This window comes from Paramormyrops kingsleyae, chromosome 8 (genome assembly GCF_048594095.1).
Source record: "Paramormyrops kingsleyae isolate MSU_618 chromosome 8, PKINGS_0.4, whole genome shotgun sequence".
Classification (NCBI taxonomy): domain Eukaryota; kingdom Metazoa; phylum Chordata; class Actinopteri; order Osteoglossiformes; family Mormyridae; genus Paramormyrops; species Paramormyrops kingsleyae.
Window position 1 is genome coordinate 28,625,407 of NC_132804.1, and position 17,261 is coordinate 28,642,667.

The 17,261-nt window shown below is 39.8% G+C and overlaps 1 protein-coding gene across 1 annotated transcript in view; it reads left to right on the forward strand.

Moving 5' to 3' along the window:
* The first annotated feature begins 6,003 nt into the window (after positions 1-6,003).
* LOC111856188 (myosin heavy chain, fast skeletal muscle) overlaps positions 6,004-17,261 on the forward strand; it is a 34,090-nt gene continuing 22,832 nt past the window's right edge. Inside the window, exon 1 of the mRNA XM_072715612.1 lies at positions 6,004-6,041. Within this exon, the coding sequence (XP_072571713.1) occupies positions 6,019-6,041 (23 nt within the window). The 5' untranslated portion in view covers positions 6,004-6,018. The remainder of the gene's footprint in view (positions 6,042-17,261) is intronic.

Below are 17,261 nucleotides of genomic sequence, written 5' to 3' on the forward strand. Positions count from 1 at the left end.
CCTGGTAATTTTTTTCATTAATATGTCTACGCATCACCTTTACAACACTGAAATCGATCATTAATACTCTTTATAACTTGAAGCACTGTTGGACCATTTAAAAAGGAGCAGAAATGATGCCCTAATGGCATTCATGTTCATCAATTCATCAATTTCTCTCGCAAAATTTAACAAGATACCACATTTCCAGTAGCACTAAGAACAGTGTGGCAAAATGTCATGGAAAATGGCTTTGGTATCATACATACATATTTTGCTGTAGACTGGCAGATGTAATTTTACAAAGCAACAAATTACAAAGTACATAACAGGTCACTCTTCTTTTGTTTTCAACTGTAATCCAGATATGGCGTTTAAGTTTTCTCAATACCTGCGCACATAAAAACCATGCACCCGTAAGCGCTTGCGAGCAGAGAACCCAAACTTTCTATGCGCGCGCGTCTGCACCACACTCGCTCGCCCACTTGGTGTTAAATTAGTCTCAAAACCTGATCCACACGTGCGTATCAACATGAAATATTAAAACAGGATCTCTGAAAAATGTTAACTTAGTTTTTCTTGCTCTGACACCATGACAGAGCGTGAAACTGGGTGTTTTGTCATCGACTGGTCAGTGATTATTTTCTTTGTCTTCTTCCAAAGGAAACAGCCAGTCACATGATTCAAAGTTACAGATAAATGAAGTGGAGAAATCACTTCAAAGTCTCAAAACCCAACCTGCCGAGAGTGTTGTGTGAGCATGTAGAGTACAAGCACAAAGAGAGGGTGGGTTTTCTGCTCGCGATGCATTATACTGTATGTGCGATGTTGAGCGAGCGCTCTCAAGCCCGTTCCAGTTTATGGATCCACAGAATAATTTGCCATTCTCAAGCCTCGCTACTCTTATGTCCCCACATGTGCAAAACAGAATAAAATAAATGAATTAAATGTTCATCATGTAACAACATTTCAGTAACAAAGTTTCAGTACTATTTTAATCCTGATGTAAACGTATTTCATGTAGATGTTTCCAAATCATTATAACACTGAGAATGTTAGAATTAAACTAATGCTTGATTTTAAGTGATCAATAAATATCTAGGCACGACTTTGACAAGTTATCGCAGACAACTAAAAAAATAAAATGAAGATATAAAATGTTTAGATTTATAATACATTGACAATCATGAAACAGATTATGCACAAATATATGTGTAGGACATTTTATTCCAAACACATTAAACAGATAAACTTCACTTTGAAAACTCGTGAAACGGATGAAGAACATGTTTCTCTGTTGTCTGCAGATGCGTCAACACAACCGGAAGGGGTCTGAGAGCAGCCCTGAGAGCAGCAGGGCCTGAGAAAGGTGGCTGCAGCCATACATTATTGCTGAGTGCCCGAGTGTTTTGCAGCGCGAGCGCATACAGAGGATGGGTTCTCTGCTCCCCAGTGCATACGTGCACATGGTTTTTATGTGCGTGGGTTTTGAGACTAATTAAATGCCATATCCAGGATCCAATTCAATTCAATTCGTATAGCACATTTTAAACATTACATTGCCTCAAAACACTTCACATTATTCCTGCCCAATCCCAACATTTGCAATATACAGCAAGCCAGAGGCGACAATGGCAAGGAAAAACTTAGAAGGAAAAAATCTTAGGATAAACCAGACTCAAAGGGGGAGCCCGTCCTACTTGGGTCTGTAACTGAACTGATTAAACTTTGTTAGCGAATACAGTGTTGGGCTTATTGTACCATGGGAAATGTACTTTGCTTCAATAATACTGTGAAAAGAAAAAAAGCAATACCGAATGGGAAAATAAGTTGGTGCACAAATTAAACATTTATCCACGTATTCGCTGCATAGCCTAAACCCTGCTACCAGTTAAAATAGGCCACGCATTAACCCTTTCCCAGCTAACATGTCCATGTGGGCTTTATGGGTTGTAACTGAGCATTGGTTTAGACTGCGCAATTCAATTGGGACCCATTAGTGTTAGTCATCCGGGTCACATATGGGTTGGCCCATTTGGGTTTCCTGTGTAGGACCCATATAGGTTTTATCAGGGCAATCACATTTGGGTTACATAGTGGCAGGCCCATATGGGTTACCTGGGTAGGGCCCATATAGGTTTTATCAGGGCAATCACATTTGGGTTACATAGTGGCAGGCCCATATGGGTTACCTGGGTAGGGCCCATATACTGTAGGTTTTATCAGGGCAATCACATTTTGGTTACATAGTGGCAGGCCCATATGGGTTACCTGGGTAGGGCCCATATAGGTTTTATCAGGGCAATCACATTTGGGTTACATAGTGGCAGGCCCATATGGGTTACCTGGGTAGGGCCCATATACTGTAGGTTTTATCAGGGCAATCACATTTGGGTTACATAGTGGCAGGCCCATATGGGTTACCTGGGTAGGGCCCATATAGGTTTTATCAGGGCAATCACATTTGGGTTACATAGTGGCAGGCCCATATGGGTTACCTGGGTAGGGCCCATATAGGTTTTATCAGGGCAATCACATTTGGGTTACATAGTGGCAGGCCCATATGGGTTACCTGGGTAGGGCCCATATACTGTAGGTTTTATCAGGGCAATCACATTTGGGTTACATAGTGGCAGGTCCATATGGGTTACCTGGGTAGGGCCCATATAGGTTTTATCAGGGCAATCACATTTGGGTTACATAGTGGCAGGCCCATATGGGTTACCTGGGTAGGGCCCATATACAGTAGGTCATATCAGGCCAACCACATATTGGCCTCATCTGAGATGTTATCAGCGTCAGGTCCTAAGCCAGCATCTGTTATAGTGGCATGGCATGGGCAATTTGCTAATCTGTGAGGGCACCATTTAAACACAAAGATATCTACCGGTTTTGGAGCCACATATGCTGCCATCCAGATACTTTTTCAGAGGCACCCTGCAGGACAACGCCAACCCATGTTCTGCCAGGATTACCAGAGCATGGCTGTGTAAGCAGAGACGGTAGGTATTAGACTGTCCTACTTGCAGTCCTGACCTGTCACAAATTGAGAATAGCTGATTATAAGAAGTGCAAAATACAATAATTATTTCCCTCTTACAATTCTACAGCTGAAGACCAGCATAATGGATGAGTGGCGAATAATTCTGCTTGCTAAGCTGGTGTCATCAGTGCCCAAACGCTTAGTAAGTGATATGGAAAGAAGTGGTGATGCTAGACAGAGGTAAACACTCCACTGTCCCAACTTTTTTGGAGCATGTTGCAGTCATGCAGATTTTTACACGAGTGCATATTTACAAAAAACAATTACATTTATATGGAAAAACATCAAATAATGTGCTGTAGTGTTTTTAATATTTTACAGGGAGAATATGGAATTTGAAAATCACTCCTTTTTGTTTTTATTAGCATTTTCCATACTGAGCCGGCTTTCTTGGAATTGGGATTGCATATGGGTCACAAATGGGTTCAGTACATGTGACAGCAGGCTGTTGTTCTGAGTGTGCCTGGTATCCTATAAAGATCAGAGGCATACCCAAACAGCAAAGAACAGTCGCGCATGTAGCCTACACTTCAATGATGAGAATAATCATAAAATAAAATACAAATAAATTGTTTTAAAATTCCATTTTCTGACAGATCATTAGTCAACACATAATGAAAATACACTCACCTAAAGGATTATTAGGAACACCATACTAATACGGTGTTTGACCCCCTTTCGCCTTCAGAACTGCCTTAATTCTACGTGGCATTGATTCAACAAGGTGCTGAAAGCATTCTTTAGAAATGTTGGCCCATATTGATGGGATAGCATCTTGCAGTTGATGGAGATTTGTGGGATGCACATCCAGGGCACGAAGCTCCCGTTCCACCACATCCCAAAGATGCTCTATTGGGTTGAGATCTGGTGACTGTGGGGGCCATTTTAGTACAGTGAACTCATTGTCATGTTCAAGAAACCAATTTGAAATGATTCGAGCTTTGTGACATGGTGCATTATCCTGCTGGAAGTAGCCATCAGAGGATGGGTACATGGTGGTCATAAAGGGATGGACATGGTCAGAAACAATGCTCAGGTAGGCCGTGGCATTTAAACGATGCCCAATTGGCACTAAGGGGCCTAAAGTGTGCCAAGAAAACATCCCCCATACCATTACACCACCACCACCAGCCTGCACAGTGGTAACAAGGCATGATGGATCCATGTTCTTATTCTATTTACGCCAAATTCTGACTCTACAGAAATCTCAACAGAAATCGAGACTCATCAGACCAGGCAACATTTTTCCAGTCTTCAACTGTCCAATTTTGGTGAGCTCGTGCAAATTGTAGCCTCTTTTTCCTATTTGTAGTGGAGATGAGTGGTACCCGGTGGGGTCTTCTGCTGTAGTAGCCCATCCGCCTCAAGGTTGTGCGTGTTGTGGCTTCACAAATGCTTTGCTGCATACCTCGGTTGTAACGAGTGGTTATTTCAGTCAAAGTTGCTCTTCTATCAGCTTGAATCAGTCGGCCCATTCTCCTCTGACCTCTAGCATCAACAAGGCATTTTCGCCCACAGGACTGCCGCATACTGGATGTTTTTCCCTTTGCACACCATTCTTTGTAAACCCTAGAAATGGTTGTGCGTGGAAATCCCAGTAACTGAGCAGATTGTGAAATACTCAGACCGGCCCGTCTGGCACCAACAACCATGCCACACTCAAAATTGCTTAAATCACCTTTCTTTCCCATTCTGACATTCAGTTTGGAGTTCAGGAGATTGTCTTAACCAGGACCACACCCCTAAATGCATTGAAGCAACTGCCATGTGATTGGTTGATTAGATAATTGCATTAATGAGAAATTGAACAGGTGTTCCTAATAATCCTTTAGGTGAGTGTACTGTATACTTAAGGTTGATGCTTCTAGCTAGCATTCTTATTAATCAAAACTTGTTAAAAACTTTTTTATAGTGGTATCTCGATCGACCTTCCCTTCAACCTATTTAATAGACTATGTACTATTCTAATCTATTTATAATATTTACTTATTCAATAATGATACACTGCCATAAAATATAATGGTTTAATACACTGTGCTAAAATTCACGGATAAGTTATTCAGGTAGACTAACAGCTGTATCATCACAGTTAAATAAAAAGGTTCCTTCACTGTAAAAAAAAAAAAAAAGTCATTTAGTATTATTAAAATAGACTCACACCAGTGGCGGCTGGTGAAAAAAAATATTGGTGGGGCTGACGTACCAATAGATTTCCCTTCCTAGTCCAGTATTAGCATTCAAATGAACAGTCAGAAAATGACAACAATTTCACAATCATAATTAAATTCCCTTCTCAAAATCAACAGTTTCACAGATAAAGTAAATTAACAATTTACAGATACAGTTATTTCGGGCTTGTCGGGTCCGAGCTCCTTAATGTCGATTTTTTTCCACCATCGTCCTTCTCGCAAAAGGGTAATTCAATAACGATCTCACCGACTTTGGTGGAAGCTGCCCCTCAACTGTCGTCGTCGTCATCATCTCTCTCTGACTGACTGACCTGAGAGCAATCCAAAACTTCCCTTTTTTCTGTAGCAGGGGCGAAATTTCCAGCGCCCCAAAACCATTTAATTCGGCGATGCTGATAGGCCAAATTTTTATTTTCGCCTAGCAACCATACACGATTGGCTATTTCGCTGCACTTCAAAGGCGCTTTGATGAGCGCCCAAGAAGAGAAATGATTGGTGGAAATCTTTCGGTGGAAATTCACTGTTGAATGAGTCAGTTGGTGGAAATGTTAATAATTCAGATTGCATGTAGGCACACACTATTAAGTAAAACTGACATTGATAAAATGATATATATATATATTTTTTATATATTTTATATTCCCCCCACATCAGGGAGGGCGGCGCCCGAGCGCCCCCTATGGGCCAGCCGCCACTGACTCACTGAAATTATAAATAAATATAGGAAACGCTTCGATTTTCTGGTTAACACATTACCCCATATGAAGTAAACCATTTTGAGATGGCGAGCTCTGCTCCCTTTTTTTCATGCTAGCCGTCAGTCTGTTCCTCCAGTCCATCGTCAAACATGAAAAACAAAGACAGTGCGCTTAAGGTGCAAACTTATGTTCATATATGCTTTTTGTAGACCTCAAACGACGAAGGATATCTTGATTTTCATAGCCCTGTCATCCCTTGATACACGATATTTTCATTGCTCTATAATCTCTTGCTAAAATGTTACAATCTCTTTCGTTCATTCGAGAAAGTACCGTTGTAAGTACTGTATAATGTTCCATTTATTTTGTTAATGTATTTAATGTAGGTAATGCTTTAATGTGCTTAATTTATCAAATACCATACTGTATGTAAGTACGGGATAATAACGCTATATATGGGGTCCGTGGGTGGTCAGCTATTATCTGCGGTTTCGGCCATCTGCGGTAGGTCTTGTAACGTATTACCCGCAGGTACGGGCCGGGGGACTAATGTAATTATTTATCACTTAACACTATGGGAAAATTCATGCCCAACATAACAGTCACATACAGAACATTTCAAAACAACTAATGTTTTCTGTAGTTTAACCTACTTAACCCTCACATTAATTTAAAAAAAAAAAAAAACGTTTGCTTACTAACAGGTATTATGCCGAAAAAGGCATCCCTGCCGTAGAATGCATGCCTGTCTCTAAATGACCGATTGGTCGCTGATCTGAAAAGAGTTGAGCTACTTTGTCGAGATAGGCTACCGTAGTGCTAATCGATAGCCCTAACCCTAATCCCCAAAAAACCCTTAAAACTCTAACTCCCAAAAAAACCCTAAAACCCTAACTCCCAAAACATCCCTAAAACCCTAACCCCCCCAAAACCCCTAACCCCCCAAAAGCTCAACTCGTCGGAACACCGGTATGCATTCTACGGCAGGGATGCCTTTCTCGGCATAACACCTGTATTACGGAAAATTATGGCGTTTAATTAGTGCCAAAACTCGCGCGCATAAAAACCACACGCGCATATGCGCTCACGTTTGCACAGCTGAAAGAACATATAATATTAGTTATTAACACGATTTTGCACAAATCACGAAATCGTTTGAAGCACAAAAATAATCGGTGTGTATCGTTGTCTGTGTACTGGACATCACGATTCTGTCATTAAAAACGCCCCACCTTCCGTTAAAAGTTAAAGCCATAAAACTGAATATCGAATACGAACTTAACCGCGGTCAGTGACAAGTTATGTTCATCTTCTACCAAAGCAAAGAGCCAATCGTAGTCAATATTTGAAAAAAAAAAATCAAAGGAGCGGCGATATTAGCAACTGTTCCCGCCTCCAAAGTGTCAAAATTCATCCTGTCGAGCGAGCGAGTGGTGTGAAGACGCAAGCGCGTAGATAGGGTCCAGCGAACGCGAGCGCGTAGAGGATACAGTAGGGCCCAATCCCAAACTGGTCCCTACACACTCCGCCTCACCACTCCGCCTTCGTTTGCGCGTTCCCGAGACCCGTCGCCATGTTGAAGTGTGTCTCAAAGCAGCAAGGGCTAAGGGGGAGTGGTCGATTATGCCCTCCTTTAGCGAGTCAGCAACGATGGTGGCTCGCGCGATTCCACTACCACTTCCATATCCCACAATTCCTAGCGCACAGGAAACAGAGCAGTGCGATAATTTAATAATTGGATTCTAACAGCACTGTGAAATACATATAGAAAGTCTATGTTACATGTTATAATTCATCGCTGCAGAAAAAAAATTAGGAAAGCAGTTATTTATAGCTGGTCAGTACAGATAGATTTTATCGTGATCCGATTACGAGAGATTTTGTGTACTTTTCAAACTAGAAACCACGCGAAGAAACATTCGTACGCAAACTCGATCAACATCACACCAGCAATAACAATTTATGTTTCATATTTGCCTGTTTTTTCCTCTACTGATCTGGATCTGGTATTTGGTACAGAAGTAATGCGTAATGTTTTATGCGTGTAAACTTATTAAGTTTACACGCATGGTAGAAATTGTACAATCGTCAATATGACATGTGTACATACTTAAAATTGCTCAGTGCAATAAGACGACGTAGCCGTCGTCTTTTCGCATTAGATAAACTTTGTGCTTTTTTAAAATAACTGATATATGTCATTAAAGAAAATACAATACAGCTTCTTGATGGATCCATTTCGTCAAATCACTACGTAATGCATTTCCTCTTTCCGGTAAAGAAGACTGTAAAAAGGCGCTGCGAGGGCAAGTCTGTCTCAAATCTTTCTTGTGACAGTTTCCTTCAGTTTAAGTGCATAGGGCGTGTTGTGAGGGTGACTCGGCGGGAGTGTGACTCGAAATGAAGGCGGAGTGTCGAGGGTATAGTTTGGGATTGGGCCTAGGTTTTCAGCACGCGAGCGCATACGCGCTCGTGGTTCGACTTTTTGGTAACACTTTATAATACTGTTCCGTAGTTAACAGGTAAATATGCAGGAAGTAAGCAGCAACAAAGGAGTAGCGCTTCATTAACACCTAAATTGGTACTATTAACTACTAAGGAGTTATGCTTAATTACTCAATAGGTAATAGTGAACTAATTATTATAGTAGTTCTCTATTACTTCATTAGGAACTATTGAGTATTGCTGGTCTCATTGGGAATTATGTACTAACTATGGATTATTTCTAATAACTACTAGTTCATTACTCATCAAATGAACAGTGCTTTTTTTTTGGACTAACAGGAACTTACAGGCTACTGTTCTGAATGGTTTTTGCCATTTTTTTCCCCTTTTGGAATAACAAGCTTGTTTCTTCCTACTTGTTTGTATGACATACAACTTATTCTACAAAATATTACTGCCTAAAATATGTATACAGTACCTACATTTTAATTATTTACCTCACTTCAGTCCGTGTGCCAGTGTTCTTCAAACTGTGCTTTGAAGTCCAACTGAAGGGATGGTCAAACAGAGACTCGTGTTTTGCCACATGATGTGCTCCACCACATATTGTTGATCTTTTCTAAACATTAAGGAATTAATGTATGCGTTTTAAATAAGGAATGAAGTCTTACTAATGACCTAAATAAAACTAATTGTAACTCATTAGCAATTAATGTGGCGTTACTGACTTTTTCCATAGTAGTTACTAAAGAACAAGAACAGTATTATAAAGTGAAACACACTGTAACTCATTAGTAATGAATGTGGTGTTCGAGTAAGCTCTTTCACAAACATTTACTGAGTTCTTTTTAAGTGGTTAATAAGAACAATGAATGTTAACACAGCTTATTTGTTTCACTTAAACATTCATGTAACACTTCATGACATAACAGCATAAGTTCATTTTAAACATTTAATTTGAAGCACGTTATATTAACATCACAACTTAATTTTTTAAATCAAATTACTTTACACTGATTACACATCCATCCCATTAAAACTATTTACACAGGGTATTGCTTTCTGCATGTAACAAACTTCCAAATGGTCCATCCTTGTGTTTTTGGTCCAGCCAGCAGGTCTTTTTTTTTTTTTTTATTAACTTCAAGCAGACATACAAGTCCAATATAAAACATCAAATATAGGGTTTAACGCTAGGGGAGGAGAAAGAAAAAAACAAAAAGATCATCTATATAAAGATTCCTAATACAGAACAAGCCGTTAAAGTCCTAACTGCCTTTTGTTTTGAAGAGTACTTAATCGAACAGATGTATTGTTTGAACTCTTTCTCAAAGGCAATAAAGCATGGCTTACTACTCGCAAATTTACATTTATGAATATGAAATTTTGACATCAAAATAATAAGGTTAATTATGTAAACATGAGACTTTTTAAATGTGTCATTTTCTGTGAGACCAAACAATATGTTTTTCCACAGTAAAATAAAGTTTTTAACAATACGTTCAGAAATAAAATTACAGAGGTTTTGCCAGAAATTCGTGACAACAGGGCAATGCCAAAACAAATGCACAACAGATTCCAGGTGTTCATTACAGAAGTTACAGGTAATATCAATGTCCTTTTTAAACCGTCGTTTAATAAACCATTTAGCTGGGTAGAATCTATGAATAAGTTTAAAATAAATTTCCTTAATTTTATTGGTAATTAAATATTTATTAGGGAGAAGCCAGACCTTCTTCCAAGTCACATCATCCACAAACTGACTCCAGTATGAGATCACACAAGGTATAGTTGTAATATCTCTTTGAAACAGACTTCGTAAAGCCCTTTTGTTATTACGAGAATCAATGGAAAAGCATATCTTACCCACAGAAGTATGCACCAAAGATATATAGGGTAGATGTTGAGCAACCCTAATTCTCTGCTGAGATTTAAATAGCATATTAAGACCAGAAGGTATTGCACCAAAGACTTTTGCATAATCCCCTGGAGGAATAGGAATTTTATATTCTGATAAGAACTCCTGATACGTGAAGAGAAGACCATCCTTATTAAATAGCTGATCCACCAATACAATACTATTATCAAACCACTGCTTCATAAAGAGAGATTTATGCTTATACAAAATGTCCTTGTTATTCCATATATAATAATTGTGAGGAGAAAAATTATGTTTGTAGATGAGAGACAAAGACAAAAAAGCCTGGCGATGAAATGCAGACATTTTAACAGGAATTTTATCTATATCGTAATTGCAGACAAGAAAAAAATGCAAGCCACCTAACTGAGATAGAATATGAAAAGGTATAACATTCCAAATGGAGGTAGGATGTTGAAAAAAAGTCTTTAGCCAATTAATCTTAAAAGTATTATTTAAAGTACAAAAATCAAGAAAATTAAGACCCCCATTTTCATAAGAATTCATAAGAACACTCTTCTTTAAATAATGGATCCTATTTTTCCACAAGAAGTTGAAAAGCATTTTATCAATCTCTTTTAACATCTTACCATCAAGATGTAGAGCCAAAGCTGCATAAGTCAACCGAGAAATTCCTTCTGCTTTTGTAAGCAATACTCTACCTCTCAATGATAAGTCTCTTGAGAGCCATTGGTTTAATCTTCTTTGAGTTTTTTGTATAATAGGATTGAAATTTAGAAGTGAACGACTTTGTTGGTCCTTAGCAATTAAAATCCCTAAATAATGGACTTCATTTTTTTACTGGAATGTTATAAATGTCAGATCTAGAGCATTCCTTAATGGCCAAAACTTCACACTTATTTACATTCAAACATAAGCCAGAAGCCTTAGAGAACTCCCTGACTACTTCAATGACAACAGGAATTTGGTTTTCATCTTTCAAGAATAAAGCAGTGTCATCTGCCAGCTGTGTCATGATCTCTGCCAAAAAGGTTAAGACCTTGCACAGAGCTAGATTTAATATGGTTCACCATGAGCTGGGCCACTAAAAGACCAGCCAGCAGGTCCACTCAATCGGTCTTTGTCCGCTGACGTCACACTCGCTATGGCCGCAGTGTATTGTGGGTCAAATCGCCATTTTGATTGTATACAGTACAAGGCAAGAGCGAGCATTTGCGTCCGGAATTATCTTTGGTAAGATGGGGTACTCACTCGTGCAGTGTGAAATCTGGTCTCTGTTTGACCATCCCTTCAGTTGGACTTCAAAGCACAGTTTGAAGAACACTGGCACACGGACTGAAGTGAGGTAAATAATTAAAATGTAGGTACTGTATACATATTTTAGGCAGTAATATTTTGTAGAATAAGTTGTATGTCATACAAACAAGTAGGAAGAAACAAGCTTGTTATTCCAAAAGGGAAAAAAATGGCAAAAACCATTCAGAACAGTAGCCTGTAAGTTCCTGTTAGTCCAAAAAAAAAGCACTGTTCATTTGATGAGTAATGAACTAGTAGTTATTAGAAATAATCCATAGTTAGTACATAATTCCCAATGAGACCAGCAATACTCAATAGTTCCTAATGAAGTAATAGAGAACTACTATAATAATTAGTTCACTATTACCTATTGAGTAATTAAGCATAACTCCTTAGTAGTTAATAGTACCAATTTAGGTGTTAATGAAGCGCTACTCCTTTGTTGCTGCTTACTTCCTGCATATTTACCTGTTAACTACGGAACAGTATTATAAAGTGTTACCGACTTTTTTAACGCCAAGCGAGCGAGCGCTGTGCAAACATGAGCGTGTAGAGAGCATGGATTTTCTGCTCGCGAGCGCATACGCGCGCGTGGTTTTTATGCGCGCGAGTTTTGACACTAATTAAACGTCATAGAAAATACAGTTCTCCTTGTCGTGCGCTGATTTTAAATCATGACGTCACCCACTACTTTAATTGTAGCTATACGGCAGGGGTCATCAACTATATTTGTCAGAGGGCCAGAGTTTTACCAGACAGTCTCCTTGGGGGCCGGACCTGTTTGAAACAATAAATGCTTAACGTCGCATAGTCTGTCTGAGTCTGTCCTCATTTAGGAGTGTAGCCTAAATATAGTTATAAATGGTGGTTATTCTGACAAGAGACTCAGTTGTTGTTATTTTTAGTTGCTTTAATAGTGTGTATTTTCTTTTTGATCCTCACAATTTTGGAATCCAGTCGTGGGCTGGATTGAACGCCAGTTGATGATCAGTGCTATACGGTCTCACTGTCGTGTTATTGTCTTTCTTCATTTCTTTAATGTCTTTCTTAATATCTTTAATGTGCTGAGGGAAACAAACCATTTACGCAGAAACATCGCCTGTCTTTCCGATATTTGTGTATTATTTAAGATAACTGAAACTATTTAAATAGCTGGTAATAAGTATTTGCTGGTAAAATAAATATTGTTTGTAGAACATCAGGAATAGTATTGTTTATTCTAATTATGACTTAATTGTAGACAACTTACTCATTGCATTTATCTACATTTAACAACTGCTGACAGTGATGTCTTTGTGCCCACTGAGACAATCCAGTTCTGCTAAAACATGGATCAGAAATTACAGGACGCCAAATTGGTGATACAAATCTGTTTACATGGAAATGCATAGCTGAATCCTCCTGCTAAAACAGGCACACAACAGTTTGGACCTCAATACTGATAATACTAGTATAGGCACATGTAGTTATGTACTGTACCTGAATGACTTTCAGCCATCTCACATGCTTCTTTGCCCAAATATGAGAGGGAAACATTATTTCTTGAAATTCAGGATATTTAGTTCCAGGGCTGTGGAGTCGGAGTCGAGAAGTCGGAGTCGGAGACAATTTTGGGTACCTGGAGTCGGAGTCGGAGTCGGCAAAAAGTTAACCGACTCCGACTCCTACTAAATTTAAATGGGAATTAAAAAAGTAAGTTGAAATGTCCCAATTCACAAACAGTCATAATGAACTACTTCTCTGCTGTAAGAATAAAGCCCAATGCATGCAGTGCATAATGTTACCACAAAACGAACATGTCAAGTAACCATGAAGCATGCTTTTCATTGACTGTATGCGTCACTATATGGGATGTAATGCACAGGTAAGGTGCGGCACTGCTTTCCATTGTGTCGTGTTCCACTGTTACAGGGAACTGTGAACCTAGCCTAAAGCCCCCCATACATTTACAGATGCACTGCCGATTTTTCGGCCGTTCAACGAGTCATCACGCATCAAACGCCTGAAAAATCATCTGGTGTGTTCTCAGCTCCGTCGGCTCCCCTTCACTATGCGCTAGTGAAGGGGGCCAAAGGAGCCGAGAACACAGATCTCCCTACCTGTCTCCAGCAGAGGCTCGTTCTGCTGATCAGCTGGCCGGTGAGTGACACAATGCACTAAACTTCCAGCTGGCTGACAGAGGAGACAGCCACTGCAGCAGACAGAGGCATCACATTACTTTGGATGGGGGCGGTGGTCGAGATTTTCGGCAAGCTATATACATACATACAGAGGAGTCGGAGTCGGGGAGTCGGAGTCGGAAGATTTAGAAACTGAGGAGTCGGAGTCGGAGTCGGAGCATTTATCTACCGACTCCACAGCCCTGTTTAGTTCCCCCTGCTAAGACAGACATGCAGCAACTCTGGGCCCCAGAACTGACATTAATAGTTTATAAGCATTTAATCATGTCTCTGAATGACTTCCAGTCACCCCTCATAATTTCATAGCCAGTAAGGGTGGGGGGAATAGATTTTCCCAGTGCCCAGGAAAATCTGTTCCCCTTGCTTAAATCAGAAAGACACTGTTTCTAAATCATGTTGGTCATTGTGTTAACTCTGCTACATGTACACGAGTCTTTGAATAACTTCCAGTCACATCTCATACATGATATTGCCAAAAGCATTGGGACACCTGCCTTCACATACGCATAAACCTTAATGACATCCCATTCTTAATAGATAAGCTTTCATATGGAATTGGCCCATCCTTTGCAGCTGTAACAGCTTCAACTCTTCTGGGAAGGCTGTCCACAAGGTTTAAGAGTGTGTTTTTGGGAATTTTTGACCATTCTTCCAGGAGAGCATTTGTGAGGTCAGGCACTGATGTTGGACGAGAAGGCCTGGCACGCGTCTCTGCTCTAATTCATCCCAAAGGTGTTCTGTCGGGTTGAGGTCAGGGCCCTGTACAGGTCAGTCAAGTTCCTCCACACCAGACTCGCTCATCCATGTCATTATGGACCTTGCTTTGTGCACTGGTGTGCAGTCATGTTGGAACAGGAAGGAAGATCATCAAACTGTTCCCACAAAGTTGGGATCATGAAATTGTCCAAAATGGCTTAGAATGCTGCAGTATTAAGAATTCCTTTCACTGGACCTACCCAACCCCTGAAAAACCACCCCATACCATAATCCACCCTCCACCAAACTTTACACTTGGCATAATGCAGTCCTGCAAGTACCGTTCTCCTGGCATCTACCAAACCCAGACTTGTCCATCAGATTGCCAGACAGAGAAACGTGATTCAACACTCCAGAGAACATGTCTTCACTGCTCTAGAGTCCAGTGGCGGTGTGCTTTACACCACTGCATCTGACGCTTTGCATCACACACCTTTACGGCCCCCCTGGGTGTAATTACCTCAGCTTCCTCTAGAGAAGTTTGGATTTCTGACTTTTCTGTCTCTACTGTCTTCTTGGCCTTCTCAAGCTCCTGGATGGTCTTTCCAGTCTCACCAATTTGTTCAGTCAGGTCTGAGATCTCCTCTGAATAGTAAATATATAGGTATTATTATGGAAGAAAATGAATCTAATTTATAAGGTTCAGTAATAGGGTATAATTCATGTAATTTTCGTGGAGTGTGAATCTATTAAAATCAATAAATTAAACTGAACACAAGGGACTCGCTTAACCACTTCGGTGGTATTTTTAAAAATGCTGCTTTTTCTGGAGATTACAACCAGGCTGCTGTGCTGCTCACTTCGCTACATTCTCTCCTCAAAAACCTCAGTGTAACAACAGCAAACTCAATTATGTTCCCCTCGTTACTTGCGGGGTTTCCACTATTAATTAACCAATACATATAAAAATTAAACATTGATTTCTGCGCTTACACAGGGCTTGTCCTTTGAAAAATGCAGGCGCACACAAATTTGTGCACCCTAAAAGTGCTAGGTGCACAATTTTACCTTTTTTGTGCACCTAAAATGTGGTTGGACTTTGGTGCAATGGGTCAAAATGTACTTGTATTTGTACATATTTCTGTTTTTTTGTAGTCCTAGTGTTAGTTGAGAATTTTGTCCTAGCTTTAATGCTTTAACATATTTTGTAGAAACCCATTTAAAGTGAATCACTTTTTATTGGTGAATAAAATTTGCAATTCAGAATTCAGTCTTTTTTGCACCAATACTTTGGAGATTGTCCTCAATTTGCATAACACTTGCTGCAGAAGGCTCAGAGAGCACCATAATATTAAGATTATATGGGCCAAAAATTAGAGATGGCATCCAATAATTTGTATGAGCCAAATTCTGTTTCTCCATTGAAATTGCATTTGTTAGCCAGTGCCTTCTCTGAAAACTTCTTGGATGAAGAACACATCAGCAGTCAATCCCAGCAGCAGCCAATCCTTAACATGTATACAGCTTATACTAACTAGTTATGAAGATGCCATCTCTTAAGTGCTTGAGTAGTTTTGAGTAGGTTGCCTTCCAGGATAGAATCTGCAACTAGACCACAGGGTGAGTAATGACAGTAGCCAAGGATATTGCTGTTGGACTAGGACTAGGAGTGGGGATAGCTCAATATTAAGAGTTGGACAATAGGGTTGGGTCGATAGACGATGCCATCGTCTATCACCGATGGGCGATAGACATCACGATGCTGAGCCGACATCGCGATCCTCCGCCCCACCCCCGCCGCAGCAGCAACCAGCTCACGAAAAACACACACTTAATCACACTATATAGCCAAATTAAATGCATGCTTTCAATTTCCGCATCTTTACTTATTTTATTATTATTATTATGAGGAAATAACAACAAGGAAGTTGTTAGCGATCACAATACTGTATACAGTTACAGTGAACTCCAAACGAATTACACGAACTAGTTCGTTTACATTAATAAATGAGGCATACAGAAACAGCAGAAAAAAAATCTAAATAATTTTAATTAAATTAAATTAAATAAACTACACCAAATATGCCTTTTTCATGGTTTTACCATAACGAACAGAACGTCTGCGCATCTTTTGCGCGGATAACTTGACCGCAAATCCTACACACCACTTCAGACGTATCTCGTGGCTGTCCTGTTTCATTCGGTCTAAAGCCAAAGTATTGCCAGAAAGGTGAATTTGCACCTTTTTTACCAACCAAGTTTGTCGACGCCATTATAACGACACAGATCACTGTGCCTATTCATGCCAGAGTCCCGCGGAAAAAGTGATTGACAGGTGGTAATTTGTGTGTAACTTATCTTTATTTATTTATGGCTTGGTTATGGGTAAAACAAAGACCATGCGGGTCAGGTAGTGGAAACAGTAGGCTACAATTAATTAATTCGTTATGAATTAATTATTTAACAACAACCATCCCTCCCCTCCCCAACCCGCCGCCTACGACGACGATGCCATCGTCCATCGCGATGTTTCACATTAGACATCGTACGATGACAAATTGGTCTACATCGCCCAACCCTATTGGACAACAATAGTACTCTACTGCATTTATGAAAAAGGGGACCACCTAGAACTAAGCAGAACCTATCTCTACTAACCTAAATTATGAGGCGCGTACAATTTAATTCTTTTTTATTGATAGGCGCGCATTTTTTTGCGCAGCTCTTCACCATTTTAGGCGCGTGATGGCGTGCACGCGCAATTGCGCACCTTAAAGGACAAGCCCTGCTTACAGTATTGTACTCCTTACCTTAATGAGAAATTTCATATTATGCTTGCTTTATATTGTAGCAGAT